Genomic DNA, 26,900 nt, shown 5'->3' on the forward strand with positions numbered 1-26,900 from the left:
CACAAGCATGAAACACTGGGAGCCTGAGGAGATCTGACTTCCTACTGGGAGATTACTGTAAAAAGAAATCCAGGCCAAATAGCTCATCTCTCAGGAACACGAATGGGGGCACCAGATTCCCAGCAGTGGTTTGTGCCTCACTGGGTATCAGGGGATACAGACCCTCTGCAGGGTCCAGTGTTGCAGCCTGGTTTCGGGCACCCTGGGTGGGTTATACCACCACAGGGATGGCGGTGGCTATCAGCACTGGGTCAGTTAAGGTGTAATAGTGGTGAGGGATCTGTGAGTGAATACTTGGAGCCTACCTCACTCCTGCACACCTCCGTCATCCACAGTAACACGAAACAGATCCCCGCGCCCTCAAAGCTGCCACTTACATCTCATCACACTTTTTTCAAGCTGCTAATCATCATTGCACATGGCTCTTAAATGCTTACTCTGTAGAGATGTGTGTGTTCGCGCGTGTATGTGTGCTTGTTCATTTTCTCGGTCTCCACTCTTTGTGCTGCAGTATAGCTGTCCTGAGGACAGCCCTTTCTGTTTGCTGGTAAGAGACGTTCCTGAGTGTCTTCTCTGGGTGCTGGAGTGTGACTGTCCAGGGTGTCTGTTCTGTGTGGTGGAGTGTGACTCTCCTGTGCGCCTGCACAGTGAGACTGTCCCGAGTAACCTGCTCTGTGTGCTTGAATGTGACTGTCCAGAGTGCCTGCTCTGTGTGCTGGAGTGTGACTCTCCTGTGCGCCTGCACAGTGTGACTGTCCCGAGTAACTCGTCTGTGTGCTGAAATGTGAATGTGCAGTGTGTCTGCATTGAGTGGCTGCTCTGTGTCCTGGGGTGTGACTTTCCTGAGTTCATGCTGTGCGTGCTAGAATCCGATTTCCTCTCATGGATTTGTGAAATAAACTTTGAGTTGTTTAACTTCTTGATGTTTTCCTAAAACATAAGTTTGAGATTTTCTCTTTGAAAAAGATTTGGTACTTATGCATTTATAGCTAGCACCTCACATGCATATGGCAGGAAGCCGGAGGCAACTATCACACAGTTGTGCAAGTTTTAATGTTGAGCCAAACCACATTCTTTTAAACAATCCCTTGTGCAAGACTTTTGATACTACCGTTTACTTGTGTTTGAAGTGCAGAAGCATGGATTGAATTGTGTTTCTATAGAGCTTTCTTATCCCAAGTGCGACCCAAAGTGCTTTTTGTGAGGTTGAGTAAGTAATTTACAGAGCGCTTCAGACATGACAGTGGAACACTCGAATTTGTATCCTTTAGAGTGTGTAGTTGAAAGAGTGTTGATTCTAGTTAGATCTGTAGGCTTCATCTTAGGAAAGGTGCATGATTTTTGGTGATGTGTGAGCAAGATGTGTCGGGCATAGTTGCAAGCAGGCATGCAGGAGAAAGTTGTGTCGCAGCACGGATTCATGGGAAAACTTTGATAGTAGGCATGTGAGACATAGAATCACACTTTTGCATGTACCGACCTTTTGTATTCATTGTGACCTTAGTCCAGTTGTCTTTATGCTTCTGGAAACTGCCAGGTCTTGATGGCCATTCTAAATTGAATGCTGATAGTGCTTCTTTTCTTTGGGAGAATGCTACAAAGCTCTTGCCCAATCGATATATTTTATATCAGGGGATGGCCAGGAGCCGGGCTAAGGCTTTTCTGGATCTGAGAGTCCTCTTTTTCCAGTAAAGCCTAAGTTTGCAGGTAAAAAGGGCCTATTGATTTAGTGGAGCTTTTGAAAAGCCAAATACTTTCTGAAAATGTCTTTTTAGGTTTCAACAAGCAGGGAAAATAGGGCAAATCCCCCCCTCTGCAGGAAAATTTGGTGAAGTTAAAACTTTTTGACTTGGGAGACTTTGATCCTGGAAGAAATATAAAAGGAATGGCATAATTGCACAGAACCTTCCTGGACTGTGAGGCAGAAGCAAAACAGACAGCACTGAACTCAGTAGTGCCAGACTGTAAAATAAATCTTGCGCTTTATGAACCGCATAATACATCTTACAGAGGCTAGACCGGACGATTGCAATCTGTTGTTAATCCTGATTGCTGCTCATGATTGTTTAACCCCATAGACCAGTCTTTGGTAATATCATTCCAGTACTGCTGGCATAGGCGAAATCTTCACTATACCTCACATTTTCTCCTCATAGTTGCAATGCATAAATTAGCAAAATGGCGCAGTAGATTCCCACCTTTGCAACTCTATTCCCATCCCTTTGAAAGCGAAAACTAACCATCTTCTCCCTGCTGAGCTAAAAAAAAGACCTGGCTCTTTGACCATTCATTGTAGATTCTGGGCGTATCACTCTTCACTTCGTCCTTATTTGATCAGTTATTCAATAGCACCAAGAGGTCCTTCCAGGGTGTAGGTTTGCGCTTCCCAATACAGTCTTATGGCTGGATTGGCAGGTGCGGCTGACAGTCCTTTAGAGCCCTACAGAATCCCCCTTTAATCTCTCTGAAGTTTTTCTAACCTGATATTCCCAGGACATTTGATCTTTTAAGGGACTTGTTGTCTTTTTGTGTTTCAATGTAGAGGTTGGTATTAGCGCCCCTCAGAGAACTGGAAACCGCTTCTGGCCTCGGGGAACGACAGTGCTTTATAAATCAGGGCACAGACACGCTGAGTGCTCAACAACTCCCACATGTCATGTGGCCTTCCTTAACGCTGCGTGCACTCTGTGAGCTGTGTTTGTCAGTGTGATACAATTCTGGCCAGCTACTAAGTGTGGGAATCTTCACACCTGCTCTGCGGGTTCGAATATGCACGTCTGTTGCATGCCCGATTTCTAAATTATAGAAGCAAACCTTCAGAGTGCATACAGGTGCGAGGGCTGGCTATGTGTGGCAGTGTACATGCCCGACTTGAGTGTCGTACTCTGCATAGCCGCCAAGTTTTTAGTTTGCTTATATGTGACATTTCCGTTTTTTTTTACGATGCTTATGTGTGGCCTTTTAATTCCGTATGATTGACACATTGATCGACATTTAACCATGACTTGAACAGAAAATGTATCACCGTGAAATAAGAAAATCCATGGAAAATTCCTCTTTCTGTAATATAATGGTCTAAAAGCTCCCTTTAAAAAGCTCATAATGTGAACTATTCACAGATAAAAAGCCATTTTGGGCCAAATAAATCATACAAAGAATGCACAAGGCTGCTCACGGTTATTTCTTAGGCGTGCCCCTCTTTCTCCCGCTTCCCAACACACACATAGAAGGAATTAAAATTATAGTAGTAGTGCACATGTTATTACCCGCGGATGCATAAAATGCAGAGTAGGCCCTGGCATAATAAAAACCGGACGCCTCCAGTTTGTGGACAACTTTCTGCAGCATCTCGCCAAACTACTGAGCTACCTCATTATAAATGGATACAACATCCCACCACTCAACCAGTATTCATTGACTCTAGGTCTCCCTCAAGTGGCTAGAAGAGCATGAGGACATCGGCACTAAAAATGTGTTAGTCTAACCTCTGATGCGTGGTACTTGGCAGGGCTGACTGTGCATACAAGCTTTTTGGGTGTCGTATAAACGCCTTGGCGTGTTTGATGCTTTGTGAGTTGAGCACCTCTGGGCTGAGAGTGCTCCAGTGTATACACCTCTTCTGTGTTTATGTATGGTTGTGTGAAAGAGTGAGAGAGCGAGCACGCTTGCATGTGCGGCCCTGCGCCATCTGTACCTACTCTCTGTTTAACACATGTCTCCTTGGCCACAGTACGGGCATGCAGGGGCCGGAGGCGTGCAGCACATCCCCCCAGGATGGCAGATTTGGAACGGACTGGTATGTGGCTAGTACTTTTACTTGATTTCCGATTAAACTGATTTCGCTTTGCTATTGGCACTTATAACGCGCACAGCTACTCCCACTACTTTTGCTGTTATTGTTGAGCAAATATACAGCATGCAACGTGGGAGAGTGTTTTTAATAGTTAGAAATAATGTTTATTTAGCTTTGTTTACATTAGCATAGCTGGGGTGCAAGCTGGCATTACTAGTTCTCCGTCTGCTTGCACTGATAACCATTTTAAAACTGCTTAAGAAAAATTGTTGCTGTTATTTTGTATGAATGAACTTTCACGTTTCTATCTGGTGTTTTTCCTCTTTTAGGAGATAAACGAAATAGATTTAATTTTCATGTTGCTGTAGAAGTTGCAAATACAATTTATAAATTCGTCTTCCTCAGGAAGAAAGCTATGTGCTGAATGTAACAGTATTTGTAACCTATTCAAGGTCCATTGCCCGTGTCTGGTTTAGGAGTTATTCATTAGCTGCACTGCTATTGTCACATTCTTTTTCCTAATTTCCTATGCAAAGTAAATGTTGCTTAAGTTGTTTCATATTTGATTTATCATATTTACTTGTATTATTGGTTCATGTTCTGTATCCTTGTAGGTGCAGCCCTACTATCTGACTTTACACTAAGAGGTTTTGCTCTCACAATCAGCAATCTCCATGTTAGACTGGCTGCTACTTTATGCCTAGACTTTTTGGCCCTTTCACCGGAGTCAGACTGTCCTCTTGATGATTTATATTTAGACTCTGCTTGATGGTAGCTCTTTGCTGAACTATAGTTTGGTTCTGGCTATTTACTTGCATTGGATGACTACTTACGATTTCCATTTTTTTGGTGCAGTGTTGCTGCTGATGTCAATCTGACAGATTACTTTTTGCTTTCTGCAATGATTCTCAAATGTTGCTTAAACCTCTAGGGTTTTGAGTTTGAAAATTGTCATGCAAAGGTATTCTTTATTTGCACAAAGGGTCCCTGTAATTTGGGACGCACATGGGTGTGATCGTGTGGATCAGCCCTTTTAATTTATTTGTTAAAAGTGCTGACAAATGCAGAGTTGCCGCAATTTTGAACACTAAATTCCTTATCTTGCTGCAGCTTGATCGCAGGCAAAATCCTCATACTTATTTCAGGTTTGTTCCATAATAACCAGAGCCGTTCACCATGGCATCCAGTTTTTACACGAATGTAGAGCAAGCTGTCACTCAGCCCCTTTAATCGATTTAAACACTTTTGGCTGAAGGCCTTTACTTTCTCACGTAAGTAAAGATGACATACGAGTATCATAAGACTAAGAAACACATAAAAAATTTGAAGCATTTAAAGACTGAGGATAAATGGCTTTCTGTGCAGACAGCCACGCTATAAGACGTGATATGCAGAAAGTGCTGTCCACCAGTGGCCTGCCTATCCGTGTTTGGCATTTTTAATATATTAAGAAGAATGTTTTTTCACTCCTTCTTTCAAACTGTCACAAAAGTGCCCCATGCCTCATACGCTTTGCAGGTATTTCTGAAAGTTTTGGTCCATTAAGACAAAGAGGGTAAAATATACATTTTTCTTCAATATTTAGTGGATATTCAACAAATCCCACTTCACAAATTTCTTATAGGTGCATTAGTTATCTGATGCAACATGTAATAGTCTTCTCTAGAGCCGTACTAGAGAGTGAAGCTAAATAATTGTTGGAGTTCCTCGTCAAAACGACCTCCTTATTTTATGCTTTTAAAGTCAAGAAAATCGTGCTATCAAAATAATAATGTGGCCTAATTTTTAACAGTTTTTCTTGTGGGGTGGTATGCTTTCAAACCAAGAGATAGTTGACCGCCCACTTGCTTACTGCAATATAAAACTGGAAGTTAATTTTCTTAGGCTGCTCCAAGCCCAGACCTGGTTATATTTCAAATGTTCTTTAAGAAGATCCCTTAAAGATCCTTTAACAATCGACTCTTACAGCGAACTTGTTTTGACCAATAATCTGGAAGGGATGCGTTTTGAAATTGCAACAAATTACCACATTCATGTTAACTATATTTACATGAGATCCCACAAGCCCTCCTGATGATGTTTCCTCAAAACTGCACAGCCCAAAAGAAAGTGATTGAACCTCTTGAAACTGGAAATGTGTTTGAGACAAGAAAGCAAAATCTGCAGTTTCCAATATTTTTAGATTTAATCAATGTCTTTAATCATTCGATAAAGTAAGTTGCAAATTAACGCCAAACTTGTCTGAGATAAAGCCCTGCATGACTGGGATGGTTCTTGCCCAACATTAATAACCGCTGTACTTTCACATATTTATGAATTTCCCCCAAAGAAAGCATAATGAGATGTAGAGGGTTATGGGGTGGAACAGTGTAAATACTAATATACTAATCATACCAGTTCTGGTTTAGTCAAGCTCAGTGGACGTGGGCTAAAAACTGCCCTTTACAGAGAATCACAGAGACATTGGGCCCATCATTCACAGCTCAAAGTCTTATCTTCTTGAAGTTCTAAACTAGTCTCTGTTGAGGTGCTTGTTCTAGTAAATCCGTTTTTCCTTGCTGTGTCAGTATTTCTGTATTATACTGCATATTTTCTGCATCACAGTACTTAAAGCGTGTCCTTCATCTGGCTTGGATCACTTCCTGGATGCCATGGCAGCTGGCTAATTACTGTCACCTCTTATAGTTGCAAAAAGCACCAGGGAACTGGTCAAGACCGTCGTATCAGGCCGGAGGTAACTCTTTATTGTGTTGTGTCTCTTGCAGATGAACAACTCTGGCACTACCTCCAATCTCATTGCACAATATTTCAGGTGGGTCCCTTGATAGTAACAGTAGCTTCAGTCTCCATCACTAATACTACTTCCAGAGTATTTATGTCCTGATATAAACACAAAATGGCCTGATGCCCCTTTTGTCAGTCCCCAAGTACCATTCTTCATGCTGTCCCCTTTCAAGGGTGGAGGGACAGCAAACATTTGCTGTATCTCATTCCCATACTATGAGGCAGCTGGAAATGGGTTCACATTATTATATCTTAATAATAGCTAGGTCTGGTGTCTCAGCAGATTGTTGATTCCACTCGGGATTCTGTGTTTTACCTCATAGGCACAGGTTGAATCCTGCCAGTTTCACCAAGCCAACAGTTCCACCCTACCTTTCATCCTGAGGCTGAATGCCTCACCTATTGTGAATGGCCGTCCAAGTACCTAGTATAAAGTAAGGTACATTTGCATTGCTAATTAAGACAATTAGAAAAAAACAAGGAAAGTAAACTAAGCCATCTCAAAGCAATGATTTTTACATCCTTAAATTATGAACTTTTGATTCACAACCGGTTGGTCCTCCAATCATAAACTTACCCTGTAAAACCGATTACATCAAAAGTCCACTTTATGGAGGAGGAGCTACGACACCAACCAAGATGGCCGCATAGTCTCCCGGCTCCGCTGACCCCCGTCCTACGCTCGCTTATCCTGTCGAATATCCTGATCTCCTGCCCCGGATTCGTGTGGGTGAACTAGTCGGCACCCCGATGGTGTGATCACGGAATTTTTCTGATGTTCTGGTGTGATCACGGAATTTTTCTGATGTTCTGGGGTTAAGTAACATCGAAAATGCTTTGAGGCCTAACTCAGACTGGAAGCCGGGGTCTCGATTGCTGGTCTACCCGGGTCCAAAGTGAACAACAACGGACTGCTGAGGGTGGTCGGGTCCGGTCCCTGGAACTTTTGAGATTTCTCTGGACTGCTTTGCAACCATCTGCCGCCTGGTGCTATACCTGAGGTGAGGTGACGGGTGGCGCGCGGCGCTGAGTCGCGGGGGACCCGGCCCGGAGGCCCGGCACTAGCACCGCTGGCGCCCCGGGGTGGGGGTCCCGCCGTGCGTTGCTGCGTGCTGCTGGCCCGTCCCTCACGGCTTGTTTCTGCTCCGGCGTATCCTGCCCCGGAGAGGGTGCCCCTCCGTGGGGATCGTTATGCCTGCGGCCGTATGGAACCTGGCGGAACGGACTCAATGTGGCCCTTCTTTGCGGATGGTAATGGCGGAACTTGCAGCGCTTCACGCGATGGTGAAGACCCAGGTTAATCATTGGCTGTCAGCGACAGATGGGATCATAGAACCGGGAGCAAGCCCTGATCTGATTTTTGAGACCCGGCAGCCGACTTGCCCCCCGTTGGAAGCCTTACCGGCGCGTCTGGACCCGGTGTTGGGAGCTATGTATGCCCCCGAAGGAATGGAACTCATCGTGAGTGCTGTGATTGGTGACTCCCTCACGTTCTCGGAAACATCAGTCCTACAGTTACCGGAGCATTTCTCTGCTTCCCCCATCCTGGACACTGTTGACCCATGCTTTGATCTGTATCGGAACGAGTCGCATTCCCTCCCCAATCGGTCTCCCAACATGGCGGATGGCACGATGCTTGGCCTCGGAGACGGGGAGGGACATCGTTGGTGCAAGCCATGTGCGTTGGGATCTGCTATTCCTCTCCCATTTGCTGACTCAAGCTCCGGCTGCTTCTGTGTGACTTTTGACTTTCTGGTCTGGGGATGGGGCTTTTCTTATCCGAGGGACTCGGCAACTTTGTTAGACGGGGCCAAGGCTGAGATTGCGGGTTGAATTGTTTACGATGGATCTATTGGTAACGGGACTGCTTCATTAACAGACGGATTCCGGGACGGGGGGGGGTTTGTGGTTCCCCCCGGGGTATTTATGTAAGGTGGTCAACTTTATTCGTGTTGGCTTAGGGGGGCCCCTTTGTAAGGGCGGGGGGGGAGAGACCGGGAGCGCATAGACTATTGCCCTCCTCCACTTCCCCGTTAGGTGGGGTTTCCTTTCTTTTTACTTTTCCCTGTTTCTTCTATATTTCGGGTTTGGTTCTCGGGCGACAGGCACACTGCCGGGGAGGGGGGGCGTAGTCATCTGCAGGGTGGGGGGTTGGGGGAGGGGATTTTTTGCATTTCGTTTGTTTCTATGGCCTTTTTTCACTTCTCTTCTCTTTCTTTGTCTTTTTCTTTTTCTGGGTCAGTGCAGTGGGTTTCCTTTGGTATCAATCACTGCTTTTTCATCTGTGCCTCAATTTTCGTGGTGCTCTCTGGGTCTTAAGGCAGGTGACTGCAGGCGCGAATTGACCATAATATTCCTTCATGTCCTGTACCTCCTGTTTCTGCGCCATTGCTTTGATCGATTACTGTTTACTGTGGACATGCTTATTATTCTGCCTGCCATTTTTCGCTGCTAGGAAATTGTTCGGCACCTGATCCTTCCATCCTATACTATAAAATGAAAACCTTTTATATCCTGTTTTCCTAATTGTGCTGCTTAGTGACCAAGAGTACGCTAGCATGGAGATTCTGCTCCCCGAGGTGCTGCATGTGATTGCAAATTTCTCTCTGCTACTCTAACTGTTTAGCGGCCGGCCCGGGGGTTGTAGGCCCATACTTGTATTTGGTTGAAATGTCAATAAAGGTTTTAAAAAAAATAAAAAAGTCCACTTTACATCCCTGAAACCGTATCAGATCCTTAATTATAAATATGCACCTCATCTTGGACAGGCGTTACAATCAATACAATGATCCATAACATGTACAGCTAATCTAATTTAGATATATTTACATAAACACATTTCACAGTATTAGCACGATGTTCGATATTTTCTTCTGTAAAAGAGTGTTTTTTAGTGACAAAACCCACCGGATGCCTGTGAATGAAAGTTCTGTTGACTGCTTCATTTCAGATGATTTTGGTTACTATTTCCTTTGGAACTGTACTTTTTTTTTTTAGGTCGAGCCTATCCCCTTCCGCAGTAATGTATAGGGGAGAATTATAGGGTTGCATCAGGAAAGCTAAACCAGCCGGCGGATTTCCACAAGTGCATGTGATCGTGATCGTGAACGCGCATCCGCCTGCTGGTTTAGCTTTCCTGATGCAACTCTAACCGTCACTTCAAAGGGATCCGCTCCGCCCCCTGCTGCACGCGCTTTCCATCCAGTGCGCGAAGCGCGTCCACCCCAAAGCCATCTGTTGCTTCCCCCAGCGGGCTCGGACTCACTTACTTCTCCTCCCCCCTAATTAATTAACATCCCTCACGGCCGTGAACCAAAGGGATCACTTAAACAGACCACTACAGCGCCGCAGCTGAACTCTTAACAGATGGCTCAGCATGGTATCCCTTAATGCTGTGCATCCTGTAATGGGATAAAGCAAGTCGAAAACAATATTTGTGAAGATGTCCGCTGAAACAAAATACAATCATTATGGCTGCAGTGTAAAAAATAAAATAAATGAATAAAACTACACTATAGTCCTCTTCAACCAAGCAAATCTAACTGTTTTTTTGTTTTGCCTTTTTTTCTTCGTCCTTGGATCCGTTTTTTTTTCTATAGCTTTTTTTCGATCCGGCTTTAGAGTTTGCTGTGTCCTGAGCTTGTGTCATCAACATAAAAAACAGTACAAAAAGACTACAGACAAAAGAGTATTTAGGTCAGTCCCCATTACTCATTGGCTCGTTTGGATCATCCTCAATCAGCTGTTGGCTTGTTTTCTGATTCCTTCTATTTGTGTTTCTGCCCACGACTTTTCACAAATGTTTATATTTTATGTTAGCATTTTGTTTGCATTTGTGATTGGAACAAAGTAGTCCATTTGTAGCTGCCGTGCAAGATAGAGTGTCACTGTGTCAGCCTCTAAGAAAAGCCTTGTAGTGAAACACATCAGCCAACAACTTCAGGTGCTGATATCTGCAGCAATGCCGATGCCAGCCACCTCCTCGCAAGTGGTGCTCAAATCAGAACGTCTCCTTGTGCCAGCACATAACGCAAGTGAGACGATGGGAAAACAAACTTTAACAACGTTATTCGTGAAGGGAATTCGTTTATGTAAGATGGCCACCATCTTGACTGTAAGTATGCAGACATCTTACCCTCGGGGTCTTCCCTCGCAATACAGGTCAGCATTCCAGCTTTGCTACGTGCCAAGGCCCCTGCACAGGAGCACGCGAGCCAGTGCACGTGCACGCCAGGGCAATACATCTCTCCAGCTGTCTCCTCCTGGTGGTGCTCTGCAACGCGGTACCCTCGTGCCGGAGAACGGTTTGAGCCAGACCAAAGGACAAACCTATTGGCGGTGATGACTGAAGGAGAATCCTCTCCTGGTGCAATGGCCACCGCAGTCTGTGTAAGCGCCAGAGGAGGGTCAGCGCAAACCCTGCATCACTCGGCGCAACCCCTGCATCACTCGGCGCAACCCCTGCATCACTCGGCGCAACCCCTGCATCACTCGGCGCCACCCCTGCATCACTCGGCGCCACCCCTGCATCACCCGGCGCCGCCCCTGCATCACCCGGCGCCGCCCCTGCATCACTCGGCGCCACCCCTGCATCACTCGGCGCCACCCCTGCATCACTCGGCGCCACCCCTGCATCACTCGGCGCCACCCCTGCATCACTCGGCGCCACCCCTGCATCACTCGGCGCCACCCCTGCATCACTCGGCGCCACCCCTGCATCACTCGGCGCCACCCCTGCATCACTCGGCGCCACCCCTGCATCACTCGGCGCCACCCCTGCATCCCTCGGCGCCACCCCAGCATCCCTCGGCGCCACCCCAGCATCCCTCGGCGCCACCCCAGCATCCCTCGGCGCCACCCCAGCATCCCTCGGCACCACCCCAGCATCCCTCGGCGCCACGCCAGCATCCCTCGGCGCCAACCCAGCATCACTCGGCGCCACCCCTGCACCATCACAGCACCACCCCTGCACAACCACAGCACCACTCTGTACCACCACAGCACCACTCTGTACCACCACAGCACCACTCTGTACAACCACAGCACCACACAGCATCACTCAGCACTCCACCCTCCAACTCCACCCTACAAATCCACCCTCCAAAGCCAACCACCAACATCAACTACACCCTCCACCCTCCAAATCCACCATCAAACAGACTCAAAAAACAAAACCACAATCAAACTCCACCCTCCAAATACAAGTCCACCAAGTTATTTGCAAAAGTTTTACCAATTACCATTATACATTACAATAACTTTTATTTAAAAATTAATTCATTCATTTCATTAGAAGACATTGTTTTGTTATTTGTAATATCAATACAAATAAGTCACATACAAACAACACATATTGTAATACAATTGCAAAAGGTGTCACATTAAAAAAATTAAAACTATTGGCATTGTAAAATACAAAACTATTCCTATATTTTCACTATTAAAAGACATAAATATCATTTACAATACCAAAACATCAAACTTTCCTAATGCGAGACCTATTGCATGGCAAATGCTTGTTTCAGATTGAAGCGTGTAGATGTGACTTCCCATGATGATCCCAGTTCTTCCCTATTTTTGTATATTATGACAAGAGTTCTCCACCTTCTGTGTGGCCTTAATAGTAAATGTAATCTGAACCGGGGTGTAAAGACATGTACTCCCTATCTGTGTGACTCTGTGACATTTATTTAGTTCATTATCTGCTATTCCCTTCCCTTATTTTTTGTTGCCACAATTTTCACGGGCCTAATGTTCTTTGTTGTATTGCATATGTTTCTCGAGCAAAACAGTTCAGGGACCTTCTTGTTTGAAACCGAGTCTATTTTACTTCCCTTTCCACAAGTTATCACAACCAGTCATGGACTTTAGGTCAGAATATTGAGTCGAAGCTGCACCTCTGTGGCAGTCAGGCCTGTTCCCCTACTAAAGAGCACATTAACAAGCCGTTCTGAAGTTTCTAATTTTCTTAATCGGTCAAGCGAGTCTGTTGGAGGAGCATCACGTTTGAATGCTGCCAAAGTATGTCAACATTTTCTTTCTTTTTCATCAGCTGGTTAGGCAGTCGACATTTCAGATCACTTTACCCGGAGAGCACCTTTAGAGATTGAGTCAACATTGGCACAGAACCATCTGATGCTGGAATGTGCATCTTTTTCTGCCTTAATTTGCTTCAGTTGGCTTCATAACTCTCGCTACTTGCTTTATCTGTGAATCTGCTGCTTTCCATTCTCCAGCCCCATCGCCTGAAGAATGAAAGTCATGCAATCCAGCCCACTCCATTGCTTCTATACTCTGTGGTTCTGTGCCCGGTTTGTTTTCCTGTGCTGCTTTTTTCTCCAGTGATCTGCAAAATCCCTGATTTCACATTTTTACAGTGCTGTTCATTAGCACTAGTTTACCCACAGTGTCTCCCAAACTGCAGTCAGGGGACTTTTGCTTCCTGACTCTAGTTTATGAAATGATGGCAGAAATTATAATTTGTGTATAGGTCCTCTCATTTGCTCCTGGCGCTGCTAAGTATAGGTAGTCCAGCTCCCCACTCCATGGTGGATCAATTGCCTAACCTTATGTGTAAGTCATGTGTGGGTGGCATGTGTGCGTATATGGTTTGTGTTTTACTGCAACGTGAATGGTGGTGGCAGCACAAATTCATAGTCTCCTTGTAGACTCTACTATTTCCTACTTTTCGACCACTGTGAACAGGACAGAACCCTACTCCTTATATTTGTTTGATCTCCTGGCTCGAGGGAGTTTGACAACCCCTCGGTTTGCTCAGAATAGGCTTCTTTTGCAGTGAATCCCCACCTTCATTTCCATGTATTTATCTGGATGTCACCTAGTGGCATCCTTGGTCTTTTGGAAGTGCCACCACAAAACATTTGAACTAGCTACCGTGGAATTCACTGCACTGAACCCGTGAAATACATAGACAAAGGTGGAAGAAATTTGCTGTGCTTATTGTGACCAATAACGAAGGAACAGATTAGGGCAAGTTGGTTTCAGGATTTGTTGGCTTGTGATCTCTAATGGAGAAAGAACTTGAATTTGAATGAATGAGGAACTTTAGTTGCCTCAGTCTTCCCACGTTGGATAGGTGGATAAATACAGAGCCTGTTGTCACTTACATGTGGTGAAGACATGACGGACATCCAGCAGTAGGATCCAGGAACACAATTCCCCCATGATCCGACTGAACCCCCAACAGCATTTACAATTGGATCCCAATCATTGGAACCCATAGGTTTTTTCTTCATCTGGCAGCAACCTTGGAGGGCTTGCCAGGTGGTTGATGTTCGCCTGTGGCACCATCAGTAGCCTCAGCACAAGACGTGCTACTAGCAGAGCTTGTTGTACAAGTCTCACAACATTTGCCAAGTCTTGCAAGACTTCTTCAAGAACTCGAGATCTTTTCAGAGCTCTATGGATATCTTGGGTACAAATGTATATAAGCCACATCCATGAGCACGAACTTTGCTTGGCTTTTCACCATGAAGGTAGAGCGTGCCTTAACCATACTTCTCGCCCTCTGACAGCTCAGTGCTAGATTTTCTGAAGCATTTGGTGTAGGCTGCTGTGCTATAGCTGCCATATTGGCCCTGCACACCAATCACTACCTGCTTTCCAACTGTGACTTAGAACAGATAATAAGACAATAACGAATTGTGCACACTTGGCATGCGCATAACAAGTACATGTACTATTACCATCACATACTCATCGAGATCAGCACACAGACCATTGCTTCACCGAAAAGCTGCACTTGCCCACATAAAACATTGCTTTGTGCTGCGAGAGTGTGACTTCCCCTATTAGACTCGAACATTGTGCATTATCTGCTCATTTGAAAGGCCGCCTTGCATTCATGCGAAGGGCACACCCTCTAAAACAAACGGATAAAGTGTGTAAACAGATCATGGAAGCTGACTTCCTTCTGGCTGTGGTTAAGCCTGGTTTCCTGGCACCTGACGCTTTCCAGTCCCAGAGAATGAGAAGCCTTGTTAATCACACCTCCGGTATTGTGTGCTGGCTGGGGTTTGCCCTGATTTCACAACCCTTTGACCTATCCTTGCTGCTACAGTTCCAGATATAATGCCTTTTTTTAAAAAATCCTACTTGCTCCTTACCAGTAACACCTAGTTCTCAGTTTGAGATGGTGAGGCCTTAATGTCTTGTGAGTATTCCCAATCCCATGGTTGTCTAGTCACTTGAAAAACTTAGCACTGGATGTTCCTAAGGCACGGGCTCCTAAACTATCTTACCATCAGAGGGCATTATGTTATGTGCTGACCCACAACTACCTCTGCCTCCTTCAGGCTCGGGGCTACTTACGCTCACTACCCTTGACACTTGCCAAGTCACAAGAGGTAGAAAGCTTGTAAAAACCACATTATGTTTAATATAGAGAATCTGGGAAAAGGGCAGTAGTAGATTTTCTATTGTGTTCTCTCAGAGGCCTGGATGCCACTGACTGGGCAGGCCCGGAAATTGCGTCTGGTACCTGTCGAATTTAGACCAGTACGCACAGGAGCATCACAAACGCTGTCACCCTTATAGAGGGATCAATCCCTTTGGAAAAATTCAGCAAACCAAGCTGTTGGATCCAGCCACCAACTCGCAAAGTTGTCTTGCTTTTCAGCCTTGACGCAGAGGTCTGCATTTTGAAGGCCCTAGAGACTTTTGAATTAAGTTGAACATTTGATGACCCAGCACCCAGTCTTGCCATAAATGAGGTGTCTTGATTTTTATTCTGCCATGGCATTGAAGATCAGGTGGATACTTTTCATGGACATTGTTTTTGTCCAGATAATAATAGCAGCTGTTCCTCAATTCTACACATAATTGCTACATACTTGCACTTGGCACCCATAGTTTGTTAGTACATTGATGCACCAAACCATTGTATATATAGAGAAGAATGGAATAATCAGACATGTCACACACAAGACTTTTTAGCACCTCCAGCTACCTCCAAGCAGTTGATGAGCAACAATGACTTTTTTTGTCATACAGCACCTTTTGCCCATTGACCCGTGGAGGTTGGATCCTCAGTCGAACCTGCTGGTGTCGCATTCTGTAGTAATAACCGGCCTGCTGACGAAAATAGACTTTCCACTCCACACCTCAAAGCTGGGTGACCAACAGCCTGTTTCTTAAATATATTTTTGCCCCGCCACTCCAGAGTTTTACAGCGGTAAGCTCTCCTCCATCTGAGGTGCAAGATTATGCATCTCTGGAAAACCCTGAAAGGCAAGTGGCATTGAAAAGTAATGTTCATCGAGAAGGCACAAAGACATGTGCTCTTGTCCTACAATCTCCTCATCGAATCCTAAAAGAAATTAGCAGCGGCTCCTCCGCTATGGCGGAGGAGCTTCGCCCTCCACCCCAAAAAAAAATGGCAGGAAAGGAAAGCTAACCATATCAAACACTTGTTTTATTTTTCCTTTCCGATCCTGCAGAGTCTTGAGTGCGGTGCCTGGGAATGACAGGCGGTTAAGGAAATGGTATGTTCTCTCCCTTCACTGCATATGGTGGTTTGGCTGGCCGTTTCAGGGTGGCCAAACCATCATGCGCAGTGAAGGCTCTCTAGCCCAGCATCGCAGCTGGATTAGAAACAGCAGGCACAGACTTGCAGTCTGTCCTGGAGCGCAAATCGAGGGCAATCCGGCCAATCCTGAAGCTGCTCTCATGCATGAGAGCAGCTTCAGGATTGGCCGCAGGGTATTCTGGGAGCCTGTGCCACCTGTAGAAGAGGAGCAGAAGAGCCCAATGTGGCTGGCTGCAGATACGTTTTTTGTGGTTGTATTTTGCATCCCCCACCCCACGACCCCTATGCACCCTCCCCGCCACTCTTCACCCATCACCAGCTGCGAATGAAGGAAATGGCAGTAAAATCTCAGTGTCAAACATTTTTCAAAACCGCATACATTGTCGCCTACCTTTCTAAACAACATGTTACAGAAACATCTTGCAATACAGAAACATTTAATGGCTTTTTTTTTCTCAAACATCAATTAATGTTTCGGAAATTTGGAATTGTATGCTGCCCAAAACATTTGAAAAGCACCTTTAATATTGCCCGGAGGAAAACTGAGTTCTCATGGTGGATTGGGTCAGAAAAAGTGGAATCGGTAACAGAGTATAGATACTTGGGGTTATGGTTCGAGCAGAATCTGAAATGGAATAACCACTTAGAGGCATCTAAATTAAGAACGTCTACTTCGATTAGCGGTCTGATATTGTTTAACCCCTTCGCTGCTCATGAGGAGCTCAGCTTGTCATGCAGTACACTGGTCGTGTGCTTATGACGAGCTGAGCTCGTCATGAACTATGGGGATCATGCACATGCAGCACAGGAGGGGAAAACCTCTAGCAGCCAAGGTGTTAATAAAGCCTATGGTGCTATGACCGACAATCCAGTGCTAAAAGCCTACGCTGCTATTGTACCCCCGCAATCTTTGTATGGCGCTGAATTGTTGTTCCTAAGTGGTAAAGAAAACTGTAATGTGGAAGAAGGTAAAAACCTAAAAAAGTTATTTATGCTCCCCCGGTCAGCAATGGTTCAGGCAGTAGGACTGGAACTAGGCCTGACTTCATGGGGTACGCAAGTTGGTATGGCCCTTTTGCGCTTTTGGCAACGCCTAGATGCGATACCTGCATGGTAGTTAGATTATTTGCAACCATATTTAAGGCTGCAAAATATGATCACCTCGAATAAACATAGGAACAATAGACACCATTTTACTCAAATACAAAAAGGAGAATTTGATTAGTCAGCAGGGTTGAGTAAGAGGTAGATGACTTGTTAAACTGCTGAAAAAGTTTCTTCACAGAACGCCAGAGAAATATGTTTCTGTTACAGAAGAATACAAAGAGGCCTGTGTGAAAGCAGCCACCAAAAGTTGTCATGGACACAAATCTTAACAAAATAAGAACTTGGCAAGCTCCTGCTTGAATTAGAACAGGGAAGCTCGACTTGGCATGAGAGCTGGTAGTCAATTCAATTTAATTAATCTTTATTCAGCTAAAATAAAGCCTTAAAAGAAACATTATTACATTACTCACATCATTGAACATATGATTACATCGTAAGTTTATTTGATAGCTAAAATGCATTTGACGTATTGAAATGACAGTCGGTACCCCAGCTATAATTTTTTTTTAAAAAGCGAATTAAATATAAAAAACATATAAAATGCTGGTGATTAAAATCTGCAAAATAATAATTGCCACAATTATACAATGAGTATTCTAAAATATCCAACAAAGTAAGAAAACAGAAGTACTGAAGAAAGCTTTCCGTAGAACGACAGAGTATTCCTCCTTTTAACAGCTTTCTGAATAAAATAGTCAGAATTACATATACATTTGATGTAAAATAGCAAGTGTGTGTAAAAAAGAACTGTCTTGCATGGTTTAAAATGTAATATGAGCAAATGAATCAAATAAAGCTTCTTATGAATTTTGGAAATAATATAAAATGCAAGGTGGACTGATCAGACCTTTGATCTGTGGGGCAGAGTGGATGCTCATCCATCCAATACCCGTCTTTCGGTAATAAAAATGAGCATTACCTAATTTAAAGTACGGCGGCAGAAACCTATGTCGCATGTGTACTACAAGAGATACGGTTCCACAGCTTCTGTAGTGGATAAAAGAGAACAAACTCTAACTTCCAATTTGCTAAACTCTTTGCTAGCCCTAACATCACTACAGAGCTAGAAAAACAAGATTTAACTGTGTCTTTTATACACTCGCCAATTACATTGGGATCAAAAATACCTCTGGTTTGCCCAAATTGATGCATATTGTGTTAATATAATTTAATCGTGGTATCTTAAAGGCATTATCTAACCTCACACAGTCAGTAATTACCTAATGATTTAAATTGGTTTTGTCACAAAGTGTGGTCCAGCTGGATAAACTACTCCGCACTGGGGCCTGTAGATAGGGAGGACGGACCTCAACCAATACCAGATGCGCCCTAATGCTATGCAAAACTGTGGTGACAATCTTCTCACATATATGTCTTTGATCAATCAATGGATGCCTTTTACTCAGTTTATTTCTGTAATGACAATGTGGTTAACTCCCTTTGACTTTGCAAAGTAATGGGTGCGTATTGGCCCCTGCTTGTGTTGCTTGATTTCGAAAATAAGGCACATTTTTTTTTTATTGGTTTCGTCTTCAGACAGGTAAAAAGCCACAGTATAAGGGCCAGACTTTGATCTAATTCTCCGAATGGGTGATCCAAAGCTCTGAGTGACAAACGTGGATGGAGCAGCTGGGGGGAACTGCCACCAGCCTTTGAAAAAAGTTTTTTTAAATACAGGAAATATCTGCATAACACCACAAGCTCGCACCGTGACTAACCACAGATAGACATTTGCTTCTCTGACTGTCCAGCATCTGTTTTGAATGTTTTGAGGCTAGTTTTGTGGCTAACTTGAAAATTGCTTAAATAGATTCAACAAATTGCATTTTTCTGCTGTTTAGTAGGTGCTGCCATTTACAGGCACAATCCATCTGGACACTGAAGTAAGAAAAATTCTTGAGTTTATTAACCCTTAAGTCATGGATCATTATTGGTTCTAGTTTTCGTAGCCTTTGGTCCATAGACCATGAAAAATATTTTGTACAAATTTGTATTTAAGTTTCAATTGATTGATGAAAGAGGTAGAAAAGTCCTGAAGCTTTTGGAGCCCATTAGCCGATCTGGCCTTAAGCACAGCATAATCGACATACAGTAGCACAGGGTATGGGTTACACTCCTAACTGTGGCTTATCACGACCATTAGCCACCTCAAACGTTTCTAAGCCTTCATTGCATAGTGGGCGCAAACACAAACCCAAACCCATGGTGAACGTCTTTCACTCTTGAAAGGCAGAGCATTCCCCATTTGACCTAATCTGACATTAGCTGCAATGTACGCATACAGTTGTCTCTGGAATCACCCAGTTGGTTAATCAACACCCAAAGAGAGCATAATGGACCATAGTGTGGAAGCAGTAACACAATCAAATGCACAACTGTGGTATAGTTACTAAAAAGCAAGTACAGATTCAAGTACTATTCAATGGTGCCCAACCCATGGTGAAAGCCGAACTAGATGGGTGAAAAAATAGAGTTGTCCACCTCGCAGGTCTCAAGTACATCCATTAATAATCTGCCTGTTATCTTAACATAAGAATCTAAAAGAGACATTTGGTGGAAACATTTAGGGTTACCCATGTCGACTTTTTTAATTATGGGCACTACCGTGGAATCAGACCAGGTTGGGGGCAGACCTCACTTTACAGCACTATTAAGAACGTTTACAAAAACAGGGACCCAAAGTTTGGTACTATTTTTGGCCACATCCCTAGCAACCCCAAAAGGGACTGAAGTGTTGCCCTTAGGGCATCTACTAATAGCAGAGATTATGTCATTGATTGCAAAAACTCATATTCCGGAAGGAGGAGCTACGCGGGCATCCAAGATGGTCGCGTGAGCAGAGGGCTCCTGAGACCCGCGCCGCCCTTCTTGATTTATCCTGCAGTTATCCTGGTCACTTCGACGGGCTTTTGAAGTGTTACTCTCACTGATACCATCGATCCTTCTTTGGCCGAGATCGGACCTTGGGGACCATTTTTGTATCGTCTCCAACTTTTCGGCCTAACCCCCGACGAGACCGGGGTCTCTGCTGCCTAGTATGGCCGTGCTGTAATGCAACAACAACGGCTGCCTGGCATCTGCTCCACCGGTGGTGTGCCACTTTCACTTTCGATTTCCAGCCCTCTCGTCTCTGACTCCTTGGGACCTGCTATCTCATCCTGGTCTGCTGCTCTCATTGTGAACGTTTTCTCTCCCGGTGCCGGCTAGGTGGCCCGTGACATTTTCTCGTGAAATTAGACTTTTGGAGTTCGAGACTCGTCACCACTCAGCGGCACCCGGGTGTCCCTGGCCAGTGCTGAATACAACATGGCGACGAAACCCGATGCGGAGAAACGCAGGAAGACCAATACTCGCAGGGGGTCGATCCAGTCCAACATGATCGAGCGCTATACCCAACCGAGAGGTTCCCCCGGCGCTGCCAGTCGTGGCTTGGAGGACCCGAAGACAGACATGGCGTCTTCCTCAGAAGTGTCCCTTCAAGACCTGTTGGCCGCCATTGCAGGCCTCAAGGCCGATATGAGTCAACAATTCGAGGCCATCGTGTCCAAGATAGACACAGTGGCGGTGGATGTTGCTCTTATTCGTGCCGATTTGGCCAAGACGAACGAGAGGGTCAAGGCATTGGACTTAAAGGCATCGAGTTTGGTGACGGACATGGCGGAGGCACAGTCTGAGATAGGCAATCTGCGTTCCTCGCACGACCTTTTGCTCAAACGCATGGAGGACTACGATAATAGGGCCCGGCGGAACAACATACGCTTGGTCGGAGTGCCGGAAGACAATGGTACCGCCTCGATCGATCTACTGGTCGAGAAACTCATTGTCGCTAAACTCGCTCCCGCAGGTCTCAGCAAGTTTTTTTTGCGGTCGAGCGTGCCTATCGCTTCCCAGGTGGTCAGGTAAAGCCAGGGGGCCCTCCGAGGCCTATCATCGCTAGACTGTTTCACTTTCGGGACAGAGACGCTATCCTCCAGGCCGCTCGTAAACACGGCCCGTTGAAGTACGATAACAACTCTGTCTCGATTTATCCTGATTTCACCCCCCAAGTGCAACAGCAACGTTCTGGTTTCCTTGGAGTGAAGCGTCGCCTGCGGGATTTGGGACAATGCTGTTTCCTGCTCGCTTGCGGATTGAATACCGAGACCGTGCCTATTCTCAGCCTGATCATGCTAGTGACTGGTTGGACTCGTTGCCAAAAGAAGACACCGAGAGCGGAGGCCCCGGCGGCGCGGAAGGTGGTGCGATGGCCCAGGTTTAACTTGGGGGCCCAGAGGTCCGACTTGAGACTGCAACTTTACAGAGTAACCTATATTATATGCTCTATGATGGTGCCCGTGGTGGTGCGGGTACGGGTGGTTTCTCCCTTCCTCCTCGGGGGTCTCTTTGTGTAGATCAGATGGGGCGACAGGCAAACTGCAGTTTGGGGTGGCTTTCTAGTCAGCAGGGGTGCAGGGTGGGGGTGTTGTAACGGGTTCTTGGTTGGGGGGTGGTTGGCGGGGTCTTGGTTGTGTTGTGTTGTGTGTTTTCTGTTATCTTACTCTTTTCATGGTACATTACTGATTGCAAGCATTCTGGGTCTGTGGTTATGGGAGGGGGTTGGGTTGGGTCGTTCTGCCTGGAATGGGGGGGTGAGATGCAGGTTCTTTCTTGGAACGTCAATGGTTTGGGTGACAGGATTAAACGCGGCATTGTGTTACAATTTATAAGGCGTCATGCTCCTGATGTTGTGTTCCTCCAAGAAACCCACTTGATTGGTAATGCTTGTAAAGCTCTTGACCGTCTGGGCTACCGGCTGGCCGCCCACTCTGGTTTCACCTCTGGCTCCCGGGGAGTGGGTATAATGGTTAAATCCTCCCTGGCCCTTGAGATTGATGATGTTGTCCTAGATGAGCGGGAACGATATGCTGCTGTCTCAGGGAGATGGGAGGGGAAGCCGATTGTGTTAGTGGTTGTTTATATCCCCCCGGGGCTGCAGGCCACCACGTATGCCGATCTTGGCAAGACTCTTCTCGGTCTCCCCGATGGCTTGCTGATCATGGGTGGAGACTTTAACTCTGTGATGTCTGGCGAATGTGATCGACTGCCCCCCAGAGTTCTGCCACAGTCCCAGATGTGGCTCAATGATATGACTGAAACTTTTGGTCTGGTGGATGTTTGGCGTTCGCTGCACCCCACCCAGACGCAGTATACCTTCCACTCTGGTGCGCACGGCAGCCTCTCTCAGATAGATTACTTCTTTGTGCTGGCCTCTGCCCTATCCTTGGTACGGGAAGTTCGTCATCCCCCCCGGGGTATCTCGGACCATTCCCCCTTGCTGATTAAGATCTCTGTGGGTGGTCTTTTCGGTAACAGAGTTCCCCCTGTTCCCCCCTGGCACTTTCGGAACCCCCGGCTCCGCTCAGACTTGGTGAAGGCTATCGACTGTTATTTCGATGAAAATGTGGGTTCAGTGACCTCCCCTACGGTTCTCTGGGAGGCCTTTGAAACGGTTATTCGGGGATCCGCACTGTCTCTTATTGCGACTGAACGGAGGACTAAGAGAGAGGCCGTGCTGGCCCTTGAGACTGAAATTACAGCACTTGAAAGTGAGCTGGGTGGGAATGACACGCCTGCACTTTTACATACTCTGGAGCTGAAACAGGCGGATTACAAGGCTTGTGTGACCGATGCTGCTAAGTTGATGCGAGCGAATCAGTTGGGCCGGCTGTATGATGTGGGTGATCAGGCTAGCAAACTCCTAGCGTGGCTGGATAAGGCTGAAAGAGCGGATCGTGTTGTACCCGTCATTGTTCGTGAGTCTGGTGAAAGTGTGTGACCCCGGTGAGATTGACTGTTTTGTTGATCATTTCCGGAAGGTTTATACCCCGGTGAGTGATCGTGATGTGGCTGATTCCCGTTTACTGTTACGTGACATAGCTCTTCCTTGTGTCTCGGAGGAGGAGGGTCAGGCTCTGGAGGCTCCCTTTACGGTGGATGAGATTGCCCTTGCTATCAGATCCCTGCTCTCGGGCAAGGCGATGGGGCCCAATGGTTTGCCTATCGAGCTTTACAAACTTCGTCCAGACAAGATGGCTGCCCATCTGCGCAACATGTTCTTAGACGCGTTCGAGGCGGGAGTCCTTCCGCTTGAACAGCCACAATAGTGGTCATTTATAAGAATGGCAAGCCTCGTGATCGCTGTACCTCCTACCGCCCCATTTCCCTGCTAAACGCAGAACCTAAAATCCTTGCCAAGGTCCTGGCCAATCGGTTGTTCGACGGTGATTTGTGACCTGATCCATCCGGATCAATCCGGCTTCATACCACACAGGAACACGGCCCTTAACCTGCGCAGGCTTCATGGTGTTCTCGCGAGAGCTGCAACTCTCACGGAGCCTGCGGTGGTGGCCTCCCTGGACGCTACGATGGCTTTCGATACCATTGAATGGCCTTATCTTTGGGCGGCCCTCTCCAAGTTCGGCTTTGGCCCTAATTTTATTGCGTGGGTCAGGCTTCTTTATGAGCAACCGCTGGCCCAGATTGTGGTAAATGGCAGAAGTTCTGACCCCTTCCCATTGGGACGTGGCACCCGTCAGGGATGTTCACTTTCCCCGCTTCTGTTTGCGCTGGCGCTTGAGCCCCTTGCGGCATGGCTCCGGTGGGAACCCTCGATTAAAGGGATCCGGTGGGCGCCAGATCTAGAAGATCGCGTCTCACTGTACGCCGACGACATCCTCCTCTATTTCACTTCCCCTCAAAAGTCCTTGAACGTGCTTTTCGACGTTCTTACATCCTTCGGTAAGAATTCCGGCTTGGTCATCAATTGGACCAAATCCTGTGTTTATGTCATAGCCGGGATTCTGCCGCCGTTGCCTCGTAGGTTTCCAATTCTGGTAGCGGATGACGGTTTTAAGCATCTGGGGATCTATGTCTCTACGGTTTCTGCGGTGCGTTATGACCGGAATCTTTATGCTCCGCTCCGTCGTCTTAAGCAGGATGTTAGGCGATGGCGTGAATTGCCCTGGTCTCCGCTGGGCCGAGCGGCGCTCTTTAAAATGATGTCGCTCCCTCGATTTCTCTATGCGTTGCAGAATTTCTTCGACCCGGTCCCTGCTCGCTACTTCCGCGAGATCGAAAGTCTACAGCGGCAATTGATCTGGGACGGTCGTGCCCGTATTGCGCTGTCTAAGCTCACCCTTCCCTGGTACGACGGCGGTATTGCTTTGCCAGATATCAAACGATACTACTGGGCCTCGCACCTGAGCGCCATTAATCATGTACCGTATTCATCTGAACCCGCTCCCGCTTTCGCCCTGGACAAATTTTTACTGCCCGGTGGCAACTTCAATAGGGCTTTGTACTCGAAGTCACCGATCCGTCTCCTCACGGGTCCTACGAAGTGTGCCGTGCGGGCCTGGAGGGATGCAACTGTGGCTACGGGTTGGAGTGGCAAGCTGACGCGTATGATACCACTGTACGACTCTGATCGATTGGGCAACCTCTGGCAGACGAAAGGGTTTGACAGGTGGGACATGATTGGGATCAGTAAGGTGGAGGATCTTTGGGCCAGGGGCACTGTGAAGTCCTTTGAAGCCCTAAAACTGGAATACCAGCTTGATGATAAGGAGCATTTTCGGTATATGCAGGTTCGACATGCCCTGTCCTCAGCCTTTCCCCCTGGGACTGACATTCCACAATCCTCCCCACTGGAAGATCGTATCCTGGACGGCCACATCCCCGATAGTACGATTTCCTTAATATATAAGAAGCTCATTAACAACAGGGCTGACCAGCTGGGGAAACTTCGTGCCTCCTGGACAGCTGACGGGCTTGAATTAGACGATGAGGATTGGCAGTCGGCTGTTTCTTCCCCTAAGGAAGTGGCTATTCCGGCCCGACTTCGTTTTGTCCAGCTAAAGATCCTCCACCGTGTGTATGTAACTGGTATGCGACTGGTGCGAATGGGGCTTGCGACGGGTGGACGGTGTAGGCGTGGATGTGGTATCGATGGTACTTTTCTTCATGTTCTATGGGAATGTCCGGTTGTCTCGGCCTTCTGGTCCAGGGTGCATGATGTGATGGGACGTGTCACTGGAGTCCCCCTCCTTCCTGAGGCACAGCGCTGCTTGCTCAATGTGTGGGAGCCTACGGACTGCACTGCTGCTCAGACGTTCTGGGTCACTCTGGGCAACATGGTTGCCAAGAGGGACATAGCCCAGCTCTGGGGCTCCGCCAGACCACCACGGCTCAGTACCTGGAAAGATAACATGGACTGGTGCATGTTTAGGGAAAAGACGGTGTACGAGGCACGGGGTCGCCCCAGAAAATGGTCCAGGGTTTGGGCACAGTGGAATTCGTACCGTGGTGATATTTGTTCCCCTCCACTCGATTATGATATTCCTGTCCCCTCCACCCCATGATTGGCGTTCCGTTTTTGTCTCCCATATCACCTATATTCTTCCTTCCCTCATGATCGCCCCCCCTCGTCAGATTTGTTCCTTCTTGTATGTACTCCTTCCCTTCCCCCCCCCCTCATATGACCCTTGCCAGTATGATGCCATGTGTTTGTGTTTGTTGTTTTCTTCGACAAAATCATAAAATCAAACCTTTGATATCCTTTAAGTACTGTTTTATGCTCCACACCATAGTGTGTGCTCAGTGATCGTCTCAAAGTGTTCTGTCCTGTTTTATTCTTTCAATATGTGTCATAGCGGCCGGCCCTGAGGGGTTGTAGGCAGACGCTGTGTACTGTGCATTTCATAAATAAAGGTTTTCAAAAAAGGAATATGGCAATTGTGTAAAAGCATATCCACAGGCAGGGCAAGGGATGTTTGAGACTCAGGCCTTGGGTAAATATCATAGAAATACGTCACCCATTTATCTGCTGAAATCAAAGCAACCAAACCAGGAGCAATCACATTTTTAAAAATGAGGGAGTTAACTTTCCAAAATACACAATTTTCATTAGTGGCGCTGGCTACCCGTTTGGTATCCCAAGCCTTCTCCCTTATATATATTCTTTCACTAGCCTATAAAGATTTTTTTATAATTTAATCTGCTAGCCTGAACCTCTGCAGCATTGCGTGGGTTATTTTTTAAAGCTGACATGAGGTTTTAATGTGCCAGGGAAGGATCACCTGCCTACCCCTTCCTGCAAATAAGATACTCCGGACATTGCCAAGCAGGTCCGAGGGAGCAGGCGGTAGCAATAAAAGAGCTATCCCGAGGCTCCAGACCGAGGCAAGACCCCAGTATAGCCTTATAATTGAGTGGCTGGGCACCTCCAGCAGACATGGCTACCATCTTACACCACATGCTGGTGCTCAGCTCACACCATCTCTGGTCAGTTGCATCTGTCCAGCACCCAGGGTCGGATTGGGACTGAAAATCGGCCCGGGCACACAAAAAAATGGGCCCCCATTTGCATAATGCCTTTCGTCAAATCACTGCTTCAGGGTAATTGTATTAAAAAGAAGGGGGGGCTTTAAAAAACGCACGCATTAGTTTACACTAGTGAAACACACCTGAAAACAAGTGAGGCCACTTCTACTGAGGCCCCCTGCCTCGCTCAGTATGTGCTCACATTAATGGGCCGGCCAGCGAGACAAAGGGAGTGATACCTCTGCCTGTTGCTAAACCGGGGGTGGGGGATCGACGGTGTTGGTGGCGAGGGAGGGTGGTAATGAGCGC

At 46.5% G+C, this 26,900-nt stretch overlaps 1 protein-coding gene across 1 annotated transcript in view; it reads left to right on the forward strand.

The window, feature by feature from the left end:
* Positions 1 to 26,900, forward strand: part of LOC147679807 (uncharacterized) — a 582,063-nt gene that overhangs the window by 46,269 nt on the left and 508,894 nt on the right. Inside the window, exon 4 of the mRNA XM_086943363.1 lies at positions 3,731 to 3,796. Within this exon, the coding sequence (XP_086799489.1) occupies positions 3,731 to 3,796 (66 nt within the window). The remainder of the gene's footprint in view (positions 1 to 3,730; positions 3,797 to 26,900) is intronic.

This window comes from Lissotriton vulgaris, chromosome 11, assembly GCF_964263255.1.
Source record: "Lissotriton vulgaris chromosome 11, aLisVul1.2, whole genome shotgun sequence".
Classification (NCBI taxonomy): Eukaryota; Metazoa; Chordata; class Amphibia; order Caudata; family Salamandridae; genus Lissotriton; species Lissotriton vulgaris.